The sequence below is a fragment of the Calonectris borealis genome, chromosome 9 (genome assembly GCF_964195595.1).
Source record: "Calonectris borealis chromosome 9, bCalBor7.hap1.2, whole genome shotgun sequence".
NCBI lineage: Eukaryota > Metazoa > Chordata > Aves > Procellariiformes > Procellariidae > Calonectris > Calonectris borealis.
The window spans coordinates 19435102-19460610 of NC_134320.1; the positions used below are offsets into that span (position 1 = coordinate 19435102).

A 25509-nucleotide genomic window follows, 5' to 3' on the forward strand; every position below is an offset into this window, starting at 1 on the left:
CAGCCTGGCGGTGGCAGTGGCACGTCCCTGTCCCCCGCCCTGCGTCCCCACAGGGTGACAGTGAGGCCTCGGCCCTTATCTCGCATTCCTGGGGCCGGGGTGCCTAATTATGGGCATCTGGCGGTGGTGGTGGTGGTGGCAGGCGGCCGGCCCTCTCGCCGGGGCCTTGGGGGGCGCAGGCGGCAGCCGCCATGGCCTCGCTCGGCTCGGCCTCCGCGTACCGCGCCGAGCGCGTCGGCGCCTACGGCCAGGGGCATGGCGAGCCCTGCTTCGAGGGCGACCGGCGGCACGGCTCCTTCGGGACGCGGGCACACGAGGCCTTCGGGTACCCAGGTACTGGGGACGGGGGGTGGGGGTCCCTGCTGCCCCAGGGAGGGACCCCCCAAGGGTTTTCCATCTGCCCCGCGCCTGGGCACAGCGTGAGACCTGCCCAGCACAGACCGAGGGGGCTGGGGGGGGCCCAACTGCCCCCCGAGAGCCCCATGGCTCTCTGGGCTGTCCTCCAATCCTCTCCCCCCAGTGCCCCTGCCCCCCTCCCAAGCCCCCAGTATCCCCAGTGTCCCTGCTGTCCCCAGCTCCATCTTGCCCCCAGCTCCTCCCTCCCCAGATCCTTCTGAGCCTCCCGGTGCCCCCAGACCCCTCAGGTCCCTTCCCGCCCCTCCCAGACCTTCCTGGCTGTCCTTATGTCCTCAGCCCCTCTCTACCACCCACCCCTCAGTGTCCCCTGTTAGCCCCCCACTTTCCTGTACACCCCCAATAACCCCATCCCCATACCCCAACCCAGACTTTCCTGGCCGTCCCCTGTGTCCCCAGCTTCCTGCGCCATTCCCCTGCTGTCCCCAGGTCATCCTGTGCCCCCAGACCCTCCCAGTGCCCCCAGACCCCCAGTGCCTCCTGCTACTCCCAGACCCCCACCCCAGACCACTCAGCACCCCTATACCCCTGGGGCCCCCAGTTCTCCCTGCAACCCCCCAGCACCCGCAATGTCCCCAAACCCCCAGTGCCACCTGCTACCCCCAGCCCCCCTCCCAGTGTCCCCAGCCTCCCCTGCACCACCCAGTGCCCCAGGCCCTGGGCACCGTGTCCCCATGGCCCTGTGCCCAGCAGCCCCCCAATGCCCGCAGGGTCCCCGGGTGCCATGTGCCCTTGCAGCCTGGGTACCTGGGTGCGTGCCCAGGGTGACATCTACCAGGTGGTGGCCGACGTCAGCCAATTTGAGCCCCCTGACATCGTGGTGACCACCTCCAACTGCCACGTCGCCATCCAGGCCGAGAAGGTGAGGCACTCCGGGGGGCACCATCCCCTCCCCGGCCATGGAGCAATGGGGGTTCTGCCCCACGGCACCCCCTCCTGCAGGGGGGGAACTGGGAATGGCCTCTGCTAGCACTGGGGTAACTGGGAGCTCTTCCCCCGTGAGGGGACAACAAGTAGCTCCTACTCCACTGCACCTTTCCTGCACTGGGTAACTGGCAACTGCCCTGTTGAGCTCCCTGCTGGAGCTGGGGTGACTGGGAGCTGCCCCGTTACTAGCACTGGGGTAACTGGGAGTGAGCCGTGCCATGCTGTGCCGCACCATGCCAGTGCTGCCTCCCCACAGGTGGCCGAGGATGGCACCGTCTGCGACACCTTCACCCACAAGTGCCAGCTGCCCGAGGACACGGACCCGCTGTCGGTGAACTGTGCCCTCACCGAGGCTGGCACGCTGGTCATCACCGCCCGGCGCCGTGCCGGCGCCCGCCCCGGTGAGCCCCCGCAGCCGCTGTACCGCAGTGAGGCCACGCTGTGAACCGGCACCGGGTAAAGAAAGGCTTCTGGGCCCAAGTGATGCCAACCCCGGTGCCGTGGTGAGGCTTGGCTGATGCCCGCTGGCTGTGCCCCGTCCCCACCTGCGGCCCCTTGGCACTCTGGCTCTGCTTATAAAGTCCTTTTATTAAATTAATATAAAAATCTCTGTATTTACACAGGGGTGGGGTGCGCAGTGGAGAGGCAGCAGGACCCCCCTTCCCAGCCATGAGGTGCTGGGGAGGGAGGCAATGCCCGCCCATGGCCCCATGGGCACCCTGACCTGACACCCCTCTGCCCCACATGCCACCCCGAGCAGGGACACTGGGGTGCCCGTGGCAGGGGGAGGGGGAGGGTGGTGACTATGCCGGGGGGCACTGGGGCTGGGGGGGGCAGAGGTAGCGAAGTGGGAAGCCCCAAGAGCTGGCAGGGAGGTGGGGGGCACGGGCAGGTTGGGGGGCACCTGGCCAGCCCCTGGCACAGTGAGGTGGGGGCAGTGGCACTGGATTGAGGGTGCCCACCCCTACGCCAAGCCCGGCACAGGTGGGCACAGGGCAGGCATCCCCCAGCACCTGCCGGGGGCCCCTGCGGCACCTGGGGACACGGGGGGGACCCCATCTCACTGGCCCTTGGGGGGGTCGTCAGCGTCGTCTCCCCCAGGACTGGCCTCGCGGGGCATGGAGTGGTGCTGGTGGCGGTCCCAGAGCTGGCGCAGGGCGGTGGTGTCGGGCTCGCCGGCACTGGTGGTGCTGTCGCGGAAGCTGGCGAGCGGCGGGCGCACCTTCACCCCTTTGGCCGTCAGCGAGCCCTCGATGGCCTTGCGCAGCTGCGGGCACCCCAAACCCATGGGTATGTGGCTCCGGATGCCCCCCCCGCCCATGTCCCCCCACCCCACTACCCCCCTGCTCACCTCCTTGAGGGACACCATGCCCACCAGGCGCCCGATGCTGGTGACGTACGCGTGGTCCAGCCCCAGCAGCGAGAAGATGGTGTGGGTCTGCAGGAAGAGGGGGCTGAGTTGGGGGTCCAGGGGGGTCTGGGGAGGGGTCTGGGGGGACACGGGCGCACCTTGTGCAGCGAGGTGTGCTCCACCAGCTGGAAGGGCGCAGGATCGATCTTGGCGCTGCTGAAGTCCACCAGCTGGTCCAGCTCCTGCTCCTCCCACTCCAGGATCTGGGGGTACACACGCCATGGGGCAGGGCGAGGGGGCACAGCCCCCCAGGTGCCAGTGAAGGCCCCCTCCCACCCTCCCTGCACCCAGCGCTGTGGGGGCATTGCCCCCCCCCCCCCCCCGGCCATGCCTTGGCACCCTGTTGGCATCTCCTGGGTCCCTGTGGGCAGGAGGGTCCTGCCTGCCCCCGCCACCCCCTCACCTCCGCCGGCGTCATCTTGTCACCCAGATCCATCTCCTGCGAAAGAGGCGAGCGTGAGCGGCCTGGCAGGGCGGCAGGCAGCACGCCTGCACCCCGGCGGCAGGCAGGGTGCGGGCAAGGCACGGGCAGGCAGTGAGCAGGGTGCGGGCAGGGTGCAGTGAGGCTGCAGGCAGCGTGGCTGGGTCGGGTGCAGGCAGCACATGCAGGCAGGGTGCAAGCAGCACGTGGGCAGGTTGCAGGCAGGGCGCAGGCAGCACGTGGGCAGGTTGCAGGCAGGGCACGGGCCAGGTAAGATGATTGGTTGAGAGGACATAGGTCACACCACGATTGGCCAAGGTGGGACAAGCCAGGCTTGTGATTGGTGGAGAGAACGCAGGCTGTGCCATGATTGGCTGAGCAAAGTGGGGCAAATCCGCTGGCCGTGATTGGCCGAGAGGCTCCAGGTCACGCTATGATTCGCCAGGAAGGTTTGGGACTGGGAGGACACACACCGTGATTGGCTGAGCAGAATCAGGACAGTCTGAGATTGGCTGCACAGACACAGGCCAAACATGATTGGCCAAGCAGAATCTTGCCAGGCCCCTGATTGATTCAGAGAATCCATGCTGGGCTCCGATTGGCTGAGAGGAGCCGTGCCCAGCCTGCGATTGGCTGCAGCTTACCGTGATGGAAATGCGGACGTGTTTGGCCTTGCGATAGGCCGTGCCCTGGGCCTGGCACCACGTGGGGAGAGACAGCGGCGTTAGGGCACGGTGTGGTGGTACCATGGGCAGGGATGGGCAGGGACAGGCAGGGACAGGCAGGGACGGGCAGGGAAGAGAAGGGATGAGCAAGGAAGGGAAGGGACAGGCAGGGAAGGGCAGGGAAGGGCCAAGGAGGGATGGGCAAGTAGGGACAAGTAGGGATGGTGGTGCCATGGGCAGGGATGGGCAGGGATGGGCAGGGATGAGCAAGGAAGGGAAGGGACAGGCAGAAGGGATGGGCAGGGAGGGGCAGGGGTGGGAAAGGATGGAAAGGGATGGGAAGGGAGGGGCAGGGATGGGAAAGGATGGAAAGGGATGGGAAGGGAGAGGCAGAGTTGAGCAGGAATGGAAAGGGATGGGACGAGAATGGGCAGGGGCGGGCAGGAGGGGGCAGGGATGAGAAAGGGTGGAAAGCGATGGGCAGGGATGGGCAGGAGTGGGAAGGGATGGAAAGGGACAGGAGTGATGGGAAAGGCTGGCAGTGGGTAGAAAGGCAGGGCCAGGCAGGGATGGGCAGGGATGGGCAGGGCCAGGCAGGGCCGGGCGCTCACCTCGGTGGGCTCTGCGGCGGTGTTGGCACAGAAGAGGCTCTTGAGGGCGATGCCGGTGTGGTCGGCGGTGCCGGCTGCGGGCGGGGAGGGGGGGTCAGCGGGGGAGTGCAGGCAGGAGCCGGGGGGGGCCGGGCGCAGACTCACCCGGGGGGGTCGTGGCCAGGCTGCTGGGCACCCGCTTCAGCGCCGGCTTCAGGGGCTTGCGGGGGGCAGCGCGGGCGGGGGCGCCCGAGGAGGCCTCCGTGCTGATCTGCGGGGGGACGGGGTGGTGGGGGCATGGCAGCGGGGGGCACCCTGGCCGGGCATCGCCCGAGGCGGCCGCCCCACTCACCTGGAAGCGGATGCTGGCGTCGGAGAGCCGGTGCCCGTCCTCTGCCAGCGCCTTCTGCCGCAGGGCCTGGAGCCGGCGCTGGGGGCTGAGCTGGTGGCAGAGCAGGGCCCCCACCTGCGCCCGCTCGATGGAGCCCAGCAGGATCATGGACTCTGCCGGTGGCAGCGAGGGGCCGCGTTGGTTCCTGACGCCCCCTTCGCCATCGCCGCCCCCCCCTGCCATTCCGGCACGCCTCACGTCTGGCGTGGGTGCCGGCACAGCCCCCTGCCCGCATCTCACCGGCCGACTCCACCAGCGGCAGGCTCTTCATCTTGGTGCTGTGCAGGACGTGCTGCAGGTCCCGGTACTTGCAGTTGAGGGTGATGTAGCGGATGTCCCGCACCATGATGTCCTCCACCCGCACGTTGTACTTCCTGCCCGGGGTGGGTAACGGTGGCTTCAGGGTGATGCCACTCCCTCCCCTTGCGCCTGGTGAGGGACTTGGGGACAGGGCAGGGGACACACACTCACTCGTGGTGGCCCCAGCCCAGCTCGGGGAGGTAGGGCAGCTTCTTGATGCGGATGATGCTGTCGTAGAGGGAGGGCTGGAGGCTCTGGGCCACGGCGTTGGCCAGGATGACGGCGATCATGACGGGCAGGATGTGCGAGATCTGCCCCGTCAGCTCGAAGACGATGACGGCCGTGGACACCGTGTGGGTGACGGCACCCGACAGTGCGGCCGCCCCTGCGCCCGACCCCGGGAGATGGGGGTGGCCGTCAGGTGCTGCCTGCTGGGCTGGGTCCCCACCCCTGGGACATCCACCACACCCCAAGCCCTTGGGACCTCCTGGGTCACCCCCAGTCCCTGGGGACAGCACCTTAGCCCTGGGGAACCCATTGGGTCTTTGGAGCAGCTCCGAGCGGTGCCCACTGTGGTGTCCCCGGTGCTTACCCACCACGGCGTAGCCCCCCGGCACGATGCGGTAGGTGTTGCTGTTGGTGTGGATGCCATCGGGGAACCAGGCTGCCATGCTCTCCCCCACCAGGCGCCCAAAGGCTGCCCCTGCCCAAGGAGAGGGGCTGGGAGCGGGTGCAGGGGCTCTCCCAGCACCCGACCCAGCCTCGCGCCCTCTCCTCTGCCCCGGCGCTGCCGGGGAGGGGACAACTGGGGACACCCACGGGTGCACCAGCGTGTGCTGGCAGGTGGCTCCCTCCTCCCACCATGCCCGCGTGGGGTACGGGCTCTCACCGATGACGAAGACGGGCATGAAGGCTCCGCAGGGCACTGGAATGGTGGTGGCCAGGGCTGACATCCAGAACTGCACAGGGGACACAGGCACCCATTAGTTGCCCCGCCAGGCCCGGCCCTGCCTCCTGCCCCTGCTGTGCCCCACAGCCAGCTGCCGTGGAGCAGCACGTGGGCACAGCACCGTGCCACGGGGCAGCCCTGCTCCTCCCAGGGGCATCATGCCAGCACCTCCCTGGTGGCATCTGGTGGCACCTGGCCAGCATCTCCCCGGTGGCACCTGGGGGCACCCGGCCAGGACCTCCCTGCTGGCACATGGTGGCGCATGGCCAGCACCTCCCTGGGGGCACCCCGCCAGCACCTCCCGCTGGCACCTTGGTGGCTCCTAGCCGAGTTGTCTTTGATGGTGTGTTGGCAGCATCCAACTCTGGGAGCAGCCACCCGGTGCCTCCTGGTGCCACAACCCTCCCGGTGCTGGCAACAATCCAGCACCTCTCTAGTGGCATCCAGGAGCCCCTCCCCGCGGGCTGGCAGGGGCAGGAGGCACCCACCTTCATGAGGATGAAGACGACGAGGGTGACGAAGACATTGGAGCGGGGGTGGCGCCAGGCCTCCAGGATGCCCAAGTACTCAAACTCGTCGCTGAGCCCCTGCTTGGCCCACGTCTGGTTGTCGAAGAGTGTCACCAGGGTGTCCTTCTGGGTGAGCTGGCGAGAGGCAGCGGTCAGCCGGGGCTGGCGGTGGTCCCGGAGTGGGGACCACAGGGTACGTCCCACGGCAGGTACATCCCACAGGGTACGTCCCACGGCAGGTACCTGGCCAGCCATGAACTGTCCAAAGCCGGGCGGGAAGGTCAGCGTGGAGATGAGCAGTGTCACCAGGGCAGGGAAGAGCAGGCGCCTGGCGGGGTGGCACAGGGTGGGGGGGTGACGTCGGTGCAGCCCAGCCTCCACCGCCCCGGTGCCAGGGACCGCCAAGCACCTACTTCTTCATGAGGAAGCGGTTGATGGTCTTCTGGCGGCGCATGAACTGCACGATCTTGCGGTTGAGGTAGACGAAGAGCGCGCCCCCGAAGCCGCTGGCGATCCTGGGCAGAGGCGGGGAGGTGAGCACCCACGTGTCCTGCTGTCACCACCGCCACTGCCACCACCAGCACCACCAGTGCCACCCCGGGGCCACGGGATGGGCGCCATGGCAGCTGCACTCACCCGATGACGGCGAAGGCGGGCAGCTCCTGCAGGTCGAAGGGGAAGTCGAGGCGGAAGCGGGTCTTGAACAGCGCCGTGATCGTCTCTGGGGGGGTGGTGGGGGTCAGCCGGGCCGGGTCGGGGGAACCCCATGCCCCCCACCCCACCAGAGGTACCTTCGTCCTTGTTCCAGACAGCGAGGACGCGGAAGATGAAGGCGCTGAAGGTGGCGGCAAAGAAGCCGCGCCAGTAGTTGCGGACGGCGAAGAAGGTGGAGGTGACCTCGATGCTGAAGAGGACGCCTGGCACCGGGGGGAAGCACACGAGGGAGGCGGCGAAACCCAGGCAGGCCCCCGGCGCCTGGCATGCTTCCCGCCCCGAGCCCACGCTCGTGCACGGCCCACGGGGGTCCGGCTGGCCCCACGGATGCGCTACGGGGCGGTTCAAGGGCTTCCCTGGCAAAGCGCGCGGCCGGTCCCCGGCTGGCGGCAGCGGGCACGGCGGAGCAGGAGTCGGCGCGAGCAAGAGGGTAGCGCGGGGACGTGAGCAGAGACATGGCGGGTGGCGCTGGGGTGGGGGGGGTGCACGCAGATGGACGGACGGACGGGTGGGGCAGCGCAGCAGGCAGAGGGCAAGGAAAGAGTTAGACACGTCACCAACCTACGGGCAGGGCTCAGCGGGGCCGGAGCGGGGAGCTCCCTGGAGCGCAGGGCGGCAGGGGAGAGGACGAGAGCAGACGTTACACCTCCGGGAGGACGGTGCCCGCTCCTCCCTTCCTCCTCCCCGCCGAGCAGCACTGCCCTCTCCCACGCCAGCTGTCCTGGGGGTCCTGCTCGCTTTGCTGGGCGGACCCCGGTGCCCGGGTGGGATGTGCGTGGGGGTTTGGGGGGGGCCCGGGGTGACCCTACCTCCGATGGGGGCAGCGAAGCAGCAGCCGACACCGACGGCGCAGGCGGCCGCCAGCATTTCGATGTTCCTCGCTTCGTTCTGCGGGCGAGCCGGGGGTGAGCAGGCACTGCCCCTCCCCGTCCCGGGCGCTGCCACCCCTGCTGGGGGGCACCGGCAGAGCCCCCCTGGGGCCAACCCACCCTGCTCACCTCGTAGATGCCCCCGAAAAGGGAGAGAAAGCGGCTGAGCAGGGCCGCGCACATGCTGGCGATGTGGACGAAGGGACCCTGCAGGGACAGCGGAGGGTGCTAAGGACAGTGCCCCCCCCGGCCCCCTGCCCGCCCTGCCCCGGGCACTGCCCTCACCTCCTTGCCCAGGGGCATGCCGCTGCCCAGGGCACACGTCAGCCCGATCACCTTGGCCACGAAGGTCTTGAGGGTGAGGTACTCCTTCAGCACGACGCCCCGCAGGATGGTCTTCATCTCGGGGATCCCCGAGCCTGGCACCATAGGGACAACCCTGACCCACGGCCATGGGGGAGGGACACTGGGGAGCCCCTGCCCCATAGTTCTGGGGGGATCTCTGACACTCTGCCATCCACCACTGCCATAGCGAGACCCCAGAGACCTCTTCCCACAGTAAAGTCTGCAGGAGCAGCCCCATGGCCATGTAGGGACACTCCAACCCATAGCCCTGTGGGGACACAAGTGCCATAGCCCATAGGACACCCTCTGAAGACCAGGCCATAGCCTTAGGAAGACCTCCAGGACCCCCAGCCCCATAGCCCAGGAGGACATCCACCCCCTCACTCCCGTGAGATCCTCTGAAGATCAACCCATAGCTCTTGGAAGAACCCAAGGAACCCCAGCCCCATAGCCCAGGAGGACATCCACCCCATAGCCCCCAAGAGACCCTCTGAAGACCATCCCATAGCTCTTGGAAGACCCTCAGGACTGCCAACCCCATAGCCCAGGAGGACACCCATGCAGCTCCCAACCCACAACCCCAAGGAGGGGACACCCTGATAGGGTGCAGGCAGCCCTCCTGGTGCCCTACCCACGGCCTGGGGGGCAAGGATCTGGGTGAAGCCAGCTGAGAAGGTGATGAGCACGGTGGGGTAGGTGACCCAGGCCAGGTACTGCAGCAGCACGTTGGTGTCCAAGCCCCCGTACATCCATTTCTGGGCTGTGGGCACAGCCGGCGAGGCAGGTCATGGGTGGCAAGGGGCACGGCACGGCCCTGCGGCATGGCCACCCCCTTGCCCCCCGGGGAGCCCACTGGTACCCACTCACCTTGGAGGCAGGTGGCGATGGCGAAGTCCATGGCCCAGCTGACCAGCGCCATGACCAGCCCCAGGAGGATGAGGAAGACCCAGTCCTCACCCACCTTGGAGATGAGGAACCGCTGGCACTGCAAGGCACAGACTGCGGGCACAAAGGTAGGCTCAGGGCCGGGTGCCCCAGGGATGGGCACACCGGGGTGGCGGGACCAGGCTGGCAGGGTCACGAGTGCTCACAACCGGTGGCACCGACCCAGCATCACTGGCACCATCCAGTGCAGGAGCAGCATCGTGCCCAGCCATCACAGCTGTGCCACAACCACCGGCGGGCAGGAACGGTGGGCTCCGGCTGTGCACAGCCGCACATGGCACCGCCGGGCATGAACCTCCCACCAGCACGGCCCCCCTGGCACGGCCTCAGGCAGAGGTGCTGGGGGCCCCCGGGCCCTGCGGTGTGCCCAGCTATTTTGGGCCATTGTGTCCCTGCTGCCCGGCGCGCAGGTGGCATTGTCCTTGGCGCCAGTGTCCCATGACAGCCGGAGAAACCCTACCCGCTGCTGCCGTGGCGGGGTGGGCAGCCGTGCCCAGACCATGTGCTGCTGTGGGGCTGTGCCCACAGGTGTCCCCCCCCGTGCCCCATTCCCGGTGGCCCTTACCGCGGCAGGGGGCACAGCGGCCCTGGGTGTACTCCAGCAGCTCGGAGGGGCGGCGTGGCCGGGGGGTGCCCCCCTCCCCGTGCCCCTGCTGCAGCCGCAGCCGGGCCGCCTCATCCTTGGCAAAGGTGCCCAGGTCCTGCGTGTAGCGCCCATACATCTGGGGGAGAAGGAGCGGATTTGGGCGTCAGGGCGGGCTGCCGTGCCCAAATGGGGAAACTGAGGCAGGGGAGCGGCGGCAATGCTGGCATGGCCTCCCAGCACCGGGGGGGGCTGGGCAGATAACACACGTGGGGATCGATGGCAATCATTTTGCCCACGCGCCCAGCGCAGGCAGCCGGCACCACTGGTACCAGTCCCCGGCCCTGCCCATGTGCCCCGGGCACCAGGCTGGGCTGGCAGAGGGTGGGGAAGGGCCTCTGGCAATGGGAGCATGGCCAGCCTGGCCGGGAGACTCTCCAAGGGCTGATACTGGGGTTGTGCTGGCGCTCCGCGGGCGCCTCCCCTTGGCATCACTAAAAGCAGGGGTGGGTCCCCCCCCCAGGAGGCAGGCTCGACAGGCCACACGTGACACGAGCTGGCCGGTCTCAGCCAGCGACAGGGAGGCAGGAGGGCGGTGGGGGGGCAGGGCATACCCCCAGTCCCAGGGGAGATGGGGGCACAGCATCGGGCACAGGGCAGTCCCTGGGCCATGAGGAGGGGATTTGGGGAGCAAGTGGGTGCAAGGGGCTCCATGCCCACATGGGGGGCACCCCCTCCTCCTCCGGTGCCTCCTGCCTGGCCACGGCACGTGGCCTGGCCCTCGCAGGGGGGTGGCCCTGGCAGTGCTCCTCGTGCCAGCCAGGAGCTCTTTGTGCCCGTCCTCCCTGCCGAGCCGGGGGCATTAGTCCCGCGCTGGCGGGCACTGCCAAGGACTTGGTTGCTTGGTTTCCGCCTCGCTCCCCCCCGGCATGACCTGAATGCCAAGCGCCAGAGGTTGGCCCGGCACAAAGGGAGGCTTCAGGGCTGCGGGGGCCCCTGCCAGTCTCCTACGTTGGGGTGACGTGAGCCCCATGCCGATGGTGTGCCCACCCGCCATGCCGTGCCGGCGCAGCGCGTGGCTGCCCAGCCGGGGCGCAGCCGCCCTCCTCCCCGGCACGGCCCGTGCCAGCGCCTGGCAGAGGGGCAATGCCACGGGTGGGCCCCGCGCTTGGCACGTGGGCAGCCCAGTCCTGGCTGCCGATGGTGGTGCCCGCCCCAGACACCTGGGTCCCGTTCGCACCCCCCTGGCCTGCTGGCACGTGCCAGCGCCCCGTGGGGACAGCGTGAAGGTGCATTTCTCACAGGGCATCGCTCCTGCCCAGGTCCCTTTGGCAGGGAGCAGAAAGCAGCCAGAGCGGCGCCGGGTGGATTCTCCACTGTCTAATACCTGGGTTGTGCTCGGCAGTGGGAGGGAGGGTGGGGAGGCAGGCGGGGAGCGGGGGGCACATTCATTTCCATTGCTGACCCCCTCCCAGCACGGATTTTCCCCCAAACTCCTGCTCAGCACGGGCTCAGCAGCTCCTCGCCCTTGAAAATATGCCGGGGGGAAGGCACGAGCCGGGTGGAGGTGCCGGCAAGGCCATTTCGGGGGTCGGATTCAGCATCGGCTGCCAGAGGAGGACCCCGGCCCCGCACGGGGCCCGGCGTTCAAAGGCTCCCTTCGGGCAAAGCTTGTTTCCTCTGGAAGAAGAAACGGGCCGGCACCCCGAGGAGCCCTGTCCCCCTGCCAAGCACCCGCCTCCTCCAGCCCTGCTGCCGCCCCATGGCCAGCCCTGGCCGGGACCGGGGCACCCCCAGGCTGAGTGTCCCCTGAATCGGCTCTGTGCCCACCTCCTGGGGCCATGCCAGAGGCTGGCATGCTACCCCCCGGGTACTGGGGCACCCGGAGGGATGCCCAGTGCCAGGGGGTCCAGCCTGGTTGCGGGGGGGGGCGGGATTTTGCTCCCTCTCTGCCCCCTGTTTGCAGCCAACCCCCTTGCAACAACGGGGATGCAAGTGAAGGGGCCGTGCCACCCCGCTGTCCCCTGCCACCCCATGCCACCCCACTGCCCCGTGCCACGGGCTTCCGAGCCGGGGCAGCCCCAGCCTCCATGCCCGCAGCCCTGGCATGGCTGCAGGGCTATGGTGAAGACCAGTGGTGGGCTCTCTCCTTCCTCCTCCTCCTCCTCCTCCTCCTCCCGCTCGGGTTATTTTTCCACAAAGGCCTTTTGAAACACAAACAGCCCCGGGACTCCGGCCTCCGCCGCGAAGCAGCTGAACAATCACAGTGCCGGGCGGGCAGGGAGCGGGCACGGGGAGGGGGGGGCCTGGCGGGGGGGGCACCTGGGGACACGGGTACAGGCCAAGGCCGCTATGTCGGTCCCGGGCTCCTGCGCTGTGGGCACCGGCTGTGCCGCAGCTCCCCTGGGCCGTGCCAGCCTGCGGTGCCCGCTGTGCCCGGGCGATGCTGCGCCTGGGGCAGGCGCTGGCATCTGGTGCTGCCGTGTCCCCGTGTCACCCTGTCCCATAGCACCGAGCTTGCCTGGCAGCGGTGCCCACCTCCGCATGGCCAATGCCAGCCAACCTTCCCCCCAAAACTGTGATCCTGGGGGGGATATTTAAAGGCGGGGGGGCGGGGGGTCCCCCGGGCTGGCAGCGGGCAGGCGGAGGCCGGGGGGGGTGTGTCACGCTGCCCGTCTTAGCCGGGCTCTAATCGCCCTGAGCGGCTCCGCAGTGAACAAGGGCAGTTTGTCAAGCTTAATCCCCACCCCCGGGGGCTCTTTGCTCCCCGCCACGGCAGCCTGGCATGCGGGGGGCACTGGGGATGGCGCGCACCCCGGCACGGCCTGGGGTTCTCACGGGCACCAGCATGGGGTCCCCATGGAGGGACGCCGTGGCCTGGGGAGACTTTTAGGGCTGGGGCTGTGCCAGCCCCCAGTGGCACCCTGGCAATGGCACCCCAGGGCTGGCGAAATCTGTAGAGCTAAGGACGTGGGGTGGGGACGGGGCTCTTTGGGCACAGCCCTGCAGCCTGGCTGTGATGCCCTGGCTGTGGGCATGGGCAGAAAGAGCTGTCCCCAGGGTAGTCTTGCTCGGACCAGCCCGTGCCAGGCTCCGGCTGGATCCTGACCCTCCTGGCAGGTGCCGGCAGGAGCTGGTGGTGGCTCAGATGCACTGGGGAGGGCTGGGCACCCTTCCTGCCCGGCATGTGCCCAGGCAGCTCCCGAAAGCCAAGAACAGGAGCCCACACCCAGCCTCACCCATGAGCCCCAGGCAGTTTCATGAGCCTCGCCACAGCCCAGAGGCCATGGGATGGGCGCCTTGGGGCACCCAGGGCACCGGATGCTACCCTGCCCAGAGGAAAGGAGAGCAAAGTCTGCCAGTGCTGTGCAAGGCTGCCGCGATGCCAGCCCGGCGTGCCTCTCCCCTCCTGCACCGCCCGCAGACTCCTCCGCTCCGCAGTGCCCGGCTGGGCTGGCCTCTCTGCCCACCCACCGCGGACACAGCACCGAGGGGGGCAGGCCGGTGCTGGGGGGCGGGGGGAACAGGCACCCCCACGGCTAGCATCACACGGTGCTGCGCACCCCTGTTCGTGCCCCCGGCTGCTCCCTGGCTCAGCCCTGCCGGGGAGGCACCACGAGACCGATAAGATCGTGGAGACGCTGGCACAGCCGGGGCTCCCATGGCCGGCGGGTGTGCCGCAGCCACCCGACAGCGACGGGGAAGGGGTGGCTTGGGGTGGACACTGAGAGGGACCCCCAGACAAGGGCTTTGGGTGCTTGGAAAGATGTTGCGGAGGGTGCCCAGCGCAGCAGTGCCCTGACCTGCCCCGTGCCCACGTGCAGGGTGAGCAAGCCTCAGCAGGGCCAGCCCCGCTCGCAGCAACCAGCTCAGGCTCTTGGCAAACTTGGGCAGCCGTGGGCACGGGTACCCTGCAGCGGCTCAGCCCCTGCTTCCCTGCTCACCTCCCTGGCCCTGCCCGTCTGAATGCCTTTGCCAGGGCAAAGTACCGGTTTGCTGAGCCACCCTGGGCACCGTCCCAAGCGGAGGCCAGGGAGAAGCACCTTTGCCCTGGATGTCCAATGGCCGTGGGCAGCGGAGGGGCTGTGGGCACGGCGGGGAGAGAGGACACCCCCGGGACAGCCGGGCACCTGGGTGCCAGCACAGAGGCCTTGAAGGGGAAGGAGTCGTAAACACGGGGCTAAGGTTGCAGGCAGGAGAGATACGCTATCTTGGGGGCAGAGGGCTGGGGACGTGCAGTGCAGGGGGTGAAGGGTGCCCGGGCGGTGCCTCTGGGAGCCCCCCCCCGGGTGGGCATCACCCCCCTAGTGATGAGGGGTTTTGGGGAGGGGGGGAGGGGGATGAGGCGTGTGCAAAAGTCCTGCCCTGGGGGTGAGGGCTCCTCCACCGCCGGGGGGCTGCGGGGTGGCACCCCTGCCCCGGTGCCCTGCCCTGCCACAGCCCAAACCGGGCACGGCGGAGCTCATCGGCACTGCCACCCTGAGCGGGGCAGCACCCCCAAACGGCACATCTCCTCCCGGCGTGCCGCCGCGTCCTGCCGCGCCCAGTGCCCCAGCGGTGCCCGGTGCCCCCCCGGTGCCCCCCCGGTGCCCGGTGCCGGCCGCACTCACCAGGGTCTGCTCATACTGCAGCGCCCGCTGCGCCTCGCTCTCGGAGGCCATGGTGCCGCTGCTGCCGCCGCTCCTGGCCGTCCCGGTACCGGTGCCGGTGCCCGCGGCGGCGGCTCCTCCCGGGCCGTGCGGGGCGGGCCCGGGGCACTGCCCGGGGGAGGGACCGGCCGCGCTCCGCCTCCGCCGGCAGCGCCCGGCACCGGCAGCCAGCGCCGAGCACGCGGAGCCGGGCAGGGGCAGGGGGTGCCCGGCCGGGGGGTTCTGCCCTGCAGCGGGGGTCCCTTCCACCCGTGGTCTTTGCCCACAGGTGTCCCAGCTGAGGATGGCACCCGTGGGCAGCCGGTGGGTGCAGATATGGGGGTAAAAGCTGGCGTGGGGTGACCGCGGGTACAGCTCCCTCTTCCCACTGGCACAAAGGGCTGGCGTGGGGCTGGCACTGCCACTGGTCCCTGCTTCCCCGTGGTTTCTCCCCGGTGGGATGTGGGCAGCAGGGCAGGGGCAGGGAGGACCGTGCTGGGGGCACCGCGGGCAGCCAGCCCCCAGGCTCATGGCCATGCCTGGCTGGGGAGTCAGGTTTGAGGGGCAGAGTGCCTGAGGTCTTGGGCATTGAGGGCACAGGGGGACCCGTGGATGCCCGCAGGTGGCAGGGCACCTCGGCGCTGTGGGTGCTCACCAGAGGTACCCCAAAGCTGGTAGGGAGCTTGTCCTTACCGTGGTGCTGCTCAGCGTCCCAGGACTGCCAGCCCCAGGGAAGGAAGGTAGGCTCCGCTCTTCGCTGCTGAACCTGCTCGGTAGCGGCAGCTCAGCCCTCTCCAGAGGGGCACACGGGCACAGCTTGGCACCGGCAATCCTCCGGCAAGGCGCTCCGGCATGGCAAGTTGACTGCCAGGACCTCTGTCTCACCGCCGCCACAGGCTCAAGGGCAGTCAGGGCAGCTGGCAGGGCCGAGCTCACCCTCCTCCCCGGGGCACTGCATGGCACCTTCGTGGCAAGAACTGGGTGCCCAGAAAGACCGAGCCGTGGCACTGCCAGGCTGGTGCTGCGGAACTGGGAATGGGCTAGTTCTTGCCGCCCGAATGCCACCCTCCGGTTTGATGTTGGCACCCCCACAGGTGGGTGATGATGGCCGGGCTGGGAGCTGGGATATGCCCTGCGCCAGCCTGGGACGGTTCATCACCGAACATGAACTGGTTTGCGGCAGGGAGGTGAAAAAATGGGCTGCCCGCTCATTGTATCCCTGGGCACGGAGCTCCTTCCTCGCTCGTCAGCTTCTGGCACTGCCCCACGGCAGCCGGGATGTTCATCCGGAGGGGCAGCCCTGTGCCAGGACACACGCTCTGCCCGCTGCCGCCAGCGTGCCCGGCTGCGGGCCACCAGCACACTGCAAGGCCACCACGGGTGCTGCCACCCTGCTGGCACAGGCACCCGCGTGGCCGTGGGCATGCACGGGGCAGGACACCCAGCTCAGCACCCAGAGCTGTGTGCCACTCTGGTATGCCCACTGCTATCCTCCTATTGCCCTACTGCTACCCCAGTCTAGCCCAGTGTCACCTCTGGTGCAGTCCCAGTATAGGCTAACACTGCTCCGCTATGGCATTGTTGTTGTGCCACAGTAAAGCCTGGTGTTACTTTCCCTACAGCTCTGGTACTGTTCCAGTATAGCCCAGTATAGCTCTGATGCCCAGTCATCCCAGTGTATCCCAGCACGGCACAGTGATGTCCCCAGAGGTGTCCCAGTGGACACATTGGGGACCAAAGGGCAGGTGGCAGCACTGGGGCTCCCATAGTTCCCATGAGCCACCTGAGGCCTTAGTCCAGTGCAGCTATACTGGAGTGACTGGGGGAGTGCTGCCCCAGAGCACACCCCGTGGTCTGCCCTGGCACCGGTATGGGTGGCTGTGTGGCACACCCAGCCCCGGGCGCTTGGCTTGCTGTGAGTGCTGTGGGCAGGCACCTCTGTGGGTGTCAGCTGGCTTGGGGCCCCAGCTGGGCTCTTTGTGCCACTGCGGAGGTGCGGGGGACAGAGTCCTGCTGTCCCTGTGCCAGCGGGCACTGTCGCCAGGCGCCGCGTCCATAGCCCCTGCCATGGGCACAGGCAGGGCTGGCATCACGGCCCCGGCCATGGGCACTGGACCCTGCTCTGGTCCTGTCCAGTGCCACCCTACAAGCACCACCCCACAGCACACCGGGGGTGCCCCCAGCCTGGCACTGGCTCCCAGGCCCTGTGCCCCCCCAAATACCCCCCACAGCATACGCACCCCCAAACCCAGCAAACCTACAAATCTCACCGGAGCCCGGCGTGGGGTGCAGGGGCACAGCCCTGCGCCTGCTGCTGCTAGGAAGAGGCGGGGAGCCGGGTGGGCAATATCTCTGGTTTTAATAAATACATCGGGACCCCCGCCCACGGGCACCATAAATTATGTGACGAGCCCGGCCGAGCCAGGGCGGGCACAGTGAGATGGGGGCCAAGGGATTTTACACTATGTACAAGGCGGGCGCGGTGCCCGCTGTGCCCACCGGCCAGGGGGGCTCGGAGGGGGAGGGCAGCAGGTGCCCTGGCCTCCACCAGCCCGGCTGCTGCCCCCTGGCATGACCGGGCAGGGTAGCCCTGGCATCGCGGCCGTGCCGAGACGGGGTGCCCAGGCTGGGCGCCTGGCCGCATCCACCCCGCCGTGCTCCTCTGTGCCCCCCGCCCTGCGCGGGGGCAATGGGCGGCGGGGACCCCCCCCATGGCCACCCGGCCTTGCTGCACGCTCGCCCCGCTCCGGGCAGCGGTCACTGCTCAGTGGCTCCACGCCTCCGCCCTGGCATCGTGGACCTTCTCCCGTGGATCCGGGGGGGCATCCGGGGCTGTGGGGGGGCGGAAAGCAGGGCTGAGAGACGGGCATGGCGGGTGACAGGAGGGCGCTTGTGTTGGTCCCACCCCTGGCTCAGCACCCAAGGGGGCCGGGGAGGTGCACGGGCCACCGCGGGGTGTTTGGGGGAGCAGTGACCACGTGCGAGCACTCGCACTCACCGCGGCACTTGGCACAGCAGGGGTTGTCCCGCCTGGCGGGGCTGGCGCAGGCGGCCGGCGGGCACTCCTGGCGCTGGCAGTGCGTCTCCCCTGACTGCGGGGCAGAAAGAGGGGCTGAGCGCAGGGGCCAGTGGCTCCTCGGGGTGTGGTGGGTCCCCGAGGTGCCACCCTGGGCTGCTCTCCCGCCTGTCCCCGAAGCACTGGGGACTGGCACGGGGGCACCTCTCCTTGCCCCGGTGCTGCCCGAGGCCTGGCACACTCACCACACACCAGCACAGGATACACTTCATTTCTCCGAAGGGGGGCACGGAGGGGTGCCAGCTCTCGTTGTTGAGGTACCAGCGGCGCCCAAAGCGGCACGCCCGCGGCCCGTCTGCCTGCATGGTGTCAGCCAGCTCGGGGACGCTCTTCTCCGGGGCTGTAGGAAAGGGCACTGGGAGGGGGCACGCACGTGGCGGGGGCACCCCACGGCATCGCTGGCGGTGGCATGGGGAGGTGCAGGGGCCGTGCCGGGAGAGCCGAGGGCAGGAGGGGGGTGCAGGTACCTGGGCACTGCTTGCAGCAGTCGGAGGGGCTGGCGCGCACGGGGTTGGCACAGGTGAGCCGCGGGCACTGCACCTTCTCACAGTGCACTTCGCCCGTGGTGCCCTGCGGGGAGCACAGAGGGCTCATGGGGGGCACGGAGCAGTTGGTACAAGGCACGCACCCTCCTCCCTGGTTTGAGCCCCTGCTTCAGTGCCTGGCAGCTCTGGCCAGCCACCACGGGTGCCAGGGTAGCTCTGCTGCTGAACCAGGGTGGGGGTCTGGGGGGGGACTAGGACCCACACTCACCTTGCAGGTGCAAATGGCACATTTGATGAGGCCAAAGGGGGGCACAACGGGGTGCCAGCGGGTGCCAGAGCCTCGCCACGTCTTGTCCCCGTCAAAGTAGCAGCCTGGGAGAGGAGGAGGAGGTGGGCACAGCCCCCACGGGGAGAGTGGGAGTGCTGGGGAGGCCAGGGGGGCAGAGCTGCTCCCTCAGCCTGTGCCCACTGGGACTCACCCTCGCTGCTGTCCCGTGCCCGCTCCAGCTTCAGCTCTTCCTGCCCCATCTTCTTCTCTGCAAGGAAGAGGGAGGCCGTGAGAGGGTGCAGAGGCTCAGAGAGGGACCCCCCCACCCTGCTCCCCCAGCCCTCCGCCGGGGCCACCCCAACCCCCAGGTACCTTCACAGACGGGGCAGCACAGCTCCTCAGGGTGCACCTGGCGGGTACAGTTGAGGGGCTGGCACAGGATGGGGTCACAGATCACCGTGCGCTTCTGGGGGCAGCAGGTACAGGGTCCATTACAGGGGGGCACTGCTGATGGGTGCTGCCCCCCAGTTTGCCCCTCTCCTGCCCCGGCCCCTACCTGGCAGCTGCAGATGGAGCACTTCTTGTCGTAGTCGGGTGCCCAGCGGGTGCCGTGGGCCCGGTGCTGCCCCTCAAAGAAGCAGGAGTTGGGGTCCTTCTTCAGCTGCTCCAGGTCCCTGGTCTTGGTGCCCTCGGAGAGCTCGGCCTCCCCTGGGGCCAGGCGGGTCCCTCCTGCATGGCACCGGTTGGGGATGTGCACCTGGATAGGGGCACGGAGCAGGAGGGTTGGCACCGCCGGGGGACCCCGCTTCCCATGCTGATGCCTGGCTGCCCTCCACGGTCAGGTGGAGGTGGTGGAGGTGGTGGAGGAAGCACCCACGACCACAGTACACACCACGCCGGGCTGCCGGGACTGTGCCATGGTGTGTCCCCCACCCTGTCCCCTTCCCACCCCACTCTGGGCAGTGTCACCTGGCTGGAGACCCCGGGCAGTGGTGGGGATGGGTAGGGGTGCCCTGCCCAGGTGGGGACCTACCCGTCCCCGCATCTCCCCGTGGGGGTGGGCTTTGGTGCTGACTTGCAGGAAAGCAGTGCCCTGGGCCAGGTGCTGCAGCAGGTCGGCGTCCAGGTCCTTCACTACCCCCTGAGCCTGCCAGGGCGAGAGGGGCACCGGGGGGGGGGCATGAGGGTTGGCCCGCTCTCCGCTGTGGGGTGCCCCAACCGGGTGCCCGCCTCACCTCGGTGCTGTAGAAACCTTTTAGCAGGCGCTTGTGCTGGTGGGGACGGGCGCCCATTTCGCCCAGCTCAGCCACCCCATGGAGGTGGGCACTGACGGTGCCATCGGCCGGACGGCCCAGCCCCGCCACCGAAATCTCGTAGTGCAGGTGGCAGTGCTCGTCCAGCGAGAGCCAGGCGTGCCCCCCGGCGCCGCTGCCCACAGGGGGGGACACCAGCTGCCCTGCCAGCGCCACGGGCATCTCTGCGCACAGACAGGGGCCGTGGGAGGTGGCGGGCAGGGGGGCTGCCCCACCGCCTCCGCCGCCACCCCTGGTGCCTCCCAGGTACCTGTGTAGCGGGCGAGCAGCCCGCTGTAGGGCAGGGAGATGACCTGGCCCCGCAGCTCGCCCTCTGCCCAGTCCTTGGTGGCCACATTGAGGAAGAGCTCGTTCTGCAGCAGCATGTGGGCATCGCGGGCGCTGGGGCTCTGCCAGGTGCCCCGGGCCTGCCGCCGGCGGGAGACCATGTGGGTTGGGACGGGGACTCGCCCAAGGTCCCTGTGCCATCCCCCTTGGTGCCACCCAGCACTCACCAGCCCGTCCTTGTAGCTGGGCGTCATGTCGAACAGGACGTTCCTCTTGCTCTTTCGCCGGGGTTTGGTCTCCAGCGTGATGCCCACCACCTCACTGGCAGTGCCCACCACCTGCACCTGCGGAAAGGGTGCCAAGGGGCAGCGCCAGAGGGGGAGACACCCCTGGAACTCCCAGGAAGAGACGGATGCCCCCCACTTACCTGGTACTCCAAGGTGCCATTCTCATGAAGCGCCAGCTTGGCCGAGCCCACAGCCCCCGTCTTGGTTGGCAGCAAGGCGTCCGCTCCGCACAGCACGCTTTGGATGGCTTCAGCCCGGGGAGAGAGGCACGGTGGGGGTGTGAGGTTGGCATGAGGGGGGCACGGCCACGCCCCCCCCTGCACCCTGGGGTGCCCACCCCATGCTCACTGTCACAGCTGCGGCGGGTGGTGATGGTGCCAGCCAGCTGGCGCGCGTGCCGGCCCTCCGTCTCGGCCACGATGCGGAGCTGCCCCTGCACCAGCCACTGCAGCTCGCGGGCAGACAGCTCGCTCAGCACCTCCGCGAAGTCGGGGTCCTGCCGGGGAGGGGCACGGTGCCACGGCTCAGCCCTGGCATGGTGGGCACCGCGGCTGCTGGGGCACGTGGAGGAACAGATGGTTTTACCTCCATGGTGATGTTGGTGCGGACCTCCCGCAGCGTCTGGCCCTGGTGCAGGATGCGGACCCACAGCGGGACCCAGGGGGATTCTGGCCATGGCAGAGGGAGTTGGACCCGCTGGACCGGGGGCCTGCGACCACCGTTCCTCTGCCCCCAAACCCACCCCTCTGTGCCCACCACCCCTAAACTCATGCACCCGATCCCCCACTTTCTTGCCAGCTGCCTGTCCTGTCCTGCACGCTCAGACCGCTGCACACACCATGACCCCCACCGTTCCCCCCTGCACCCCCCAAATCCCTGCACAACCCACATCCTAAACCCATCCTTCTGCACACTGACTCCCACCCCCCCCAGGTACACACCCCCCACCCATACACACCCCGAATCATGCAACAACCCCTATGCACACCTCAACCCCCCCCACGCCATGCACAGCCCCTACACCCACCCTGAGCCCTACACCCAGCCCATGCACCCATCCTGACCCACAGATGCTGACCCATGCATCCCGACCCACATATGTGCCATGCAGCCCCTCCCCAGCCCTACGCAGCCCCCCCGGGCAGTGCCAGGCCCCGCGGGGTGCCTGTGTCCACCCTCACCCCCGGCGCCAGGCTCCAGCAGCCCCCGGGCCATGAGGATGAAGTGCAGGTTGTTCTCGGTGTCGCTCAGCGTCAGCATGGCCATGCCCCCAGCACCCAGGTGCGTGGGGTCTGACGAGGTCAGGATGGCACCGAACGTCTCTGTGCGGGGAGAGAGGGCGTGAGGGGCATCCCAGTGGGCACTCGCTGGGTGGGCATGAGGGAGCTGGGCTTACCTGCGAAGAGTGCCCGGTGCTTGAGGATGTGCCCGTGGACCTCTCCGGAGGGCTGCGCCCGGGTGACGAGGGACACACGGAGCTGCTCCCCCCGCAGCAGCTGGACGTTGGCCTTGGACACCGTCCTCCACATCCCACAGAGCTGTGGGCAAGGGCAGGGCTGGGCAGGGGCCGGGGGGCACTGCATGCCTGGGCAGGGGGAGGAAGGGGTGCCATGCCCCCTGCCCTCCCAGCCCCTCTCACCATGCCATCCTCGGGGGCAGCGCTCTTCTGCACAGGGTGTTCAAACAGCACGTTGCCCTCGGGGTCGCTGAAACGCACCCGGCTCGGCCGCCCCAGCCTGCGGACACCCAGGGGGTGAGCACGGACCCACCGCCCACCCCCTCCTCCCCGGGCACCACCCTCGCTCAGCACCAGGCACAGGGGTGCGTCAGGAAGGGCACACGGGGGTCGCCCAGCGATTTGGGGTGGGCAAGAGGAGGATGACGTCCCCCTGGGGTACCAAGCGCCATGCTCTGCCCGCCCATGTCTGGGCTGGCCCAACGCTGCCGCCCCGCCGGGTGCCAGCTCGGCACGGGTCCCCTGGGCTCCCCTGCCCCGGAGCAGTGCCAAACTGGCATCAAGCAGAAAGGGGGTCCCTGCCGGGAAAGGCAGCAGGGCAGGACCCGCCAGGAGCTGAGCGCTCGGGCCCAGCTGTAAATTAGGAGCATTTTCAGCTCCGTTTGGCTCCCCCGGTCGGAGCTGGAAATTAGTCACCACTTTACTATGCAAAGGGGCCTGGAAGCGAGGAAGAGCAGAAGAAACTGGAGCGGGAAGGAGGGAGGGAGAGGAGAGGCTCCGCTGCCGGCGGGCATCCGGGGAGGGCACGGCGAGGATGGGGGACCCTGGCAGCAGTGCCCTGACGGTGCCCGCAGGCAGAGCCCGCGGGGTGGCACGGCGCCTCTGCCCCACTGTGCCCGCATCCTCGCCAGAGCCCTGGAGCCGTTCCCGTTTGTTCCCGCTCCAGACCTGGAGGCGAAGGGGTGAGGCTGGGCCGGCGCCGTGGGTGTGCCGAAATCCCAGCTGCTCGCCCGGGCTGGACCCCCAGCACATCGCCCCCCTACCCAAATCTCTTGCCCTGCCAGTGCAAGGCTGTGGCATTGCAGGGGGACGTTGGAAGGGAAACTGAGGCACAAACACCGTTGCATCCCCCCATTTTGCAAGGGGGTGCCTGCTGTGCCAGCCTGGGCAGAGGGCAGGGGGCAGGACTCACCGCTCATAGCTGATGGAGAAGAGCAGGTAGGAGCGCAGCAGGGTGAAGCGAGCCTTGGCCACTGCACTGGACGTGGGGTGCCATGGATCCGGGCCGCTTGTCAGCAAGGCCACGAACTCTGGGGAGGGCATGCCGATGATGGTGGGGATCGTGGGGGGGGTGCCTCGCACCGTTGCTGCCCACCCGGGCGGGTGGCTCACCTGTGCGGGCATCGTCGCGGGTCAGCCCCTCGGAGCTGAGGTAGGAGCGGTCGTTGTAGGGCTTGTCCAGGTCATCCTCTTTGTCCTGGAAGTACTCGAAGGTGTCGAAGGGGGGCGTGGGGCTCTTCTCTGGGGGGCCTGGCAAGGCTGGCATGGGGTGGGCATAGGGGGAGACCATTGCACCAGGCTGCTTGTGCCCAAGAGCTTGGGGTAGGGGGCAATAATAAATCCCCCTTCCCGAGATAGACCGAGATGTGCCCTGTGAATCACTGTGGGGCTCTGCGTTGGGGTGCGGGGGGCGTGCTAGGCGCAGGCAGATGGACAGGCAGGGTTATTAGCCCTGTACACCCCTCCTGCACCCCTCCCAGGGTGGTTCGCGGGCAGCTGTGCCAATCAGGGCTTCCCCCTGCCCGGCACCCCGAGGGCACTGGCACCTCCATAACGAAGCGCGCAGCCCTTTTTGGGGATGTGCCCCCTTTCCCATGCCCACGGGGGACCCTGTGGGTGCAGGGGGACTCCCCGCAGAGAGGCACCCGCTGGCCTCACCTTTGGGGCAGGTGTGGCAGCAGTGCCCGGGCAGCAGTGTGGCCCGGGGGCAGGCGGGCACGGGACAGTCCTGCTTCATGTTCTTGCAGTTCACTTTCCCCGCTGGCTTCCCCCGGCGGTTCCTCTGCTGCAGGGGCGGGGGGGAAGAGCCCGGGAGAGTGTGCCGAGGTGAGCCAAGCCGTGCCAAGGTGTGGCCCCCCGGTACAGCCTGGCTCCCCCCCATCCCGGCCCATCTGGAGCCCCCCGGGCAGCCCGGACACCTTGCACAGCCCCCAGCTGCCTGTACGGCAGCCAAGCCGGGCCCCCTCCCCACGGCCCCCAGCCCCCTGCCCAGCTGTGCACAGCCCCGCCAGCCCCGGCCTCGGGGGGCTGCTCGGAGGGAGGGAGGGGGCCGGGGGCCATCCCCGAGGAGAAGGAGGAGGAATGAAGTCTGATCCTTTAAACCCCCTTTCTCCTCCCCACTGCCGCGGCGCGGGGGGGACATCCAGGTGTCCGGCTGGCTGGAGGGATCCTCGCTCCCCCTTTCCATAGGGGGGGTGTACTGAATGAAGGGGTCGACCTCCCCCCCTGCCAGCCCCCTCCCCAGCAGGGCCGGATCCTGGGGGACCTCTCGGGGAAAGGGGGGTCCCGGGGCGGGGGGGGTGCGGGGGCACTCACCGGCTCGCAGTGGCAGATAACACAGCGCATGACCCCGAAGGGCTCCCCCAGGTCCGGGTGCCACGTCTCCTCCAGGGCATAGAAGTGCCCCCCGAAGGCGCAGCCTGCGGAGACACCCCCCACCCACCCACCGCCACCGCCGCCCCCGGTCACCTCCGGGCCGCGGGCACCCCCCTGCCGCAGCCCCGGACAGCGGCCGGCACCGCCCCGCCGCCCGCTGGGCACGGCGGCCGGTCCTGCTCCCGGTGCTGGTCCCGGTGCCGGTCCCGGCCAGCCCGGGGGGCCCGGAGCGGGATGCGGGGTGCAAGAAAAGGGCGGGGGAGATGTGCAGGCATGCGGTGCACGGAGGGGGGTGCGGGTGGCAGGGAGGGGGGTGCACGAAGCGGGATGCACGAAGGGGGGGGTGCGGCAGAGGCTTGTATAGGACGGGGGGTGCCCGGAGCGGGGGGGGGGGTGCGGGAGAAAGAAGGGGGGGATCCTACCTGCCGCCCCCCCGGGGGGCAGCGGGTCCGTGTCGGGCCGGATGGGCAGGGCGAGCTTGGGGCGGGCGGCGCGGCCGGGCAGGAGCTGGGCGAGCAGCAGCAGCAGCGGCAGCAGCAGCAGGGCGGCGCGCATGGTGCCGGCCGGCCGGGGCAGGCAGGCGGCCGGGGGCGGGGAGGGGGGGCCGGGCGCTGCCTGTCGCTGCCGCCGCCTCTGCCCGGCCGCCGGCTCCGGCTCCGCTTTATAGGCGGCGGCATGGGCAAGCGGGAGCTGCGAGCCCTGTGCAAACAAAGGCCCCGCTAATGAGGCGCAGGCAGCGGCCGGCCGGGGGGGGACGCGCCCCCGCCGCGCTCCGACCCCCCCCCCTCCACCCGCCGGGCCCCGGCCCCCGCCGCCCCCGCCGGGCACGGACCGAACTGCGGCACCCCGAGGCACACAGATGCCCCGCCGGGTACCGGGTACCTCCGGACTCGGGGTATCCTGGGGACCCCCCCATCCTTTGCCCCCCCCCCCCTCCCCCGGGCATGGGGTACCCCCGGGTGCAGAGCATCCCCACTGACGTGCTGGCCCCAGGGCATGGGGTACCTGAGGGATGCCTTCATCCACATACCCTCCCTCAGG

General features: G+C 69.2%; 3 protein-coding genes across 4 annotated transcripts; 1 reads left to right on the top strand and 2 right to left on the bottom strand.

Annotated features, from left to right (window-relative positions):
• Positions 1-174: 174 nt before the first annotated feature.
• On the top strand, positions 175-1937 carry LOC142085398 (heat shock protein beta-7-like). Its single transcript, XM_075157277.1, has 3 exons — positions 175-333; positions 1125-1276; positions 1598-1937. Exons 1-3 carry the CDS (start codon positions 192-194, stop codon positions 1784-1786), a joined length of 483 nt encoding a protein of 160 aa, XP_075013378.1. The 5' UTR covers positions 175-191; the 3' UTR covers positions 1787-1937.
• Positions 1911-14767, bottom strand: CLCN2 (chloride voltage-gated channel 2). 2 transcript variants are annotated; one of them, XM_075157654.1, is made up of 24 exons: positions 14644-14709; positions 10016-10172; positions 9373-9504; positions 9137-9265; positions 8446-8579; positions 8290-8367; positions 8101-8179; positions 7369-7494; positions 7214-7298; positions 6991-7092; positions 6821-6905; positions 6557-6712; positions 6009-6078; positions 5712-5822; positions 5291-5504; positions 5060-5193; positions 4781-4932; positions 4594-4699; positions 4450-4523; positions 3818-3868; positions 3156-3191; positions 2851-2955; positions 2693-2779; positions 2370-2608 (listed from the first exon to the last, which is right to left on the bottom strand). In XM_075157654.1, exons 1-24 carry the CDS (start codon positions 14692-14694, stop codon positions 2402-2404), a joined length of 2661 nt encoding a protein of 886 aa, XP_075013755.1. In that variant the 5' UTR covers positions 14695-14709; the 3' UTR covers positions 2370-2401. The 2 variants fall into 2 exon arrangements, with proteins under 2 accessions (XP_075013754.1, XP_075013755.1); XM_075157653.1 differs by lacking the exon at positions 3818-3868 and having other exon boundaries at positions 1911-2608; positions 14644-14767.
• Positions 14768-17064: 2297 nt separating this feature from the next.
• On the bottom strand, positions 17065-25023 carry CHRD (chordin). Its single transcript, XM_075157655.1, has 23 exons — positions 24891-25023; positions 24409-24512; positions 23752-23878; positions 23206-23352; positions 23006-23123; positions 21997-22093; positions 21754-21895; positions 21539-21679; positions 20943-21025; positions 20706-20853; positions 20498-20604; positions 20298-20414; positions 20054-20210; positions 19726-19967; positions 19524-19637; positions 19047-19247; positions 18863-18956; positions 18702-18758; positions 18491-18594; positions 18205-18307; positions 17923-18077; positions 17660-17753; positions 17065-17493 (listed from the first exon to the last, which is right to left on the bottom strand). Exons 1-23 carry the CDS (start codon positions 25021-25023, stop codon positions 17426-17428), a joined length of 2853 nt encoding a protein of 950 aa, XP_075013756.1. The 3' UTR covers positions 17065-17425.
• Between the last annotated feature and the right edge of the window lie 486 nt (positions 25024-25509).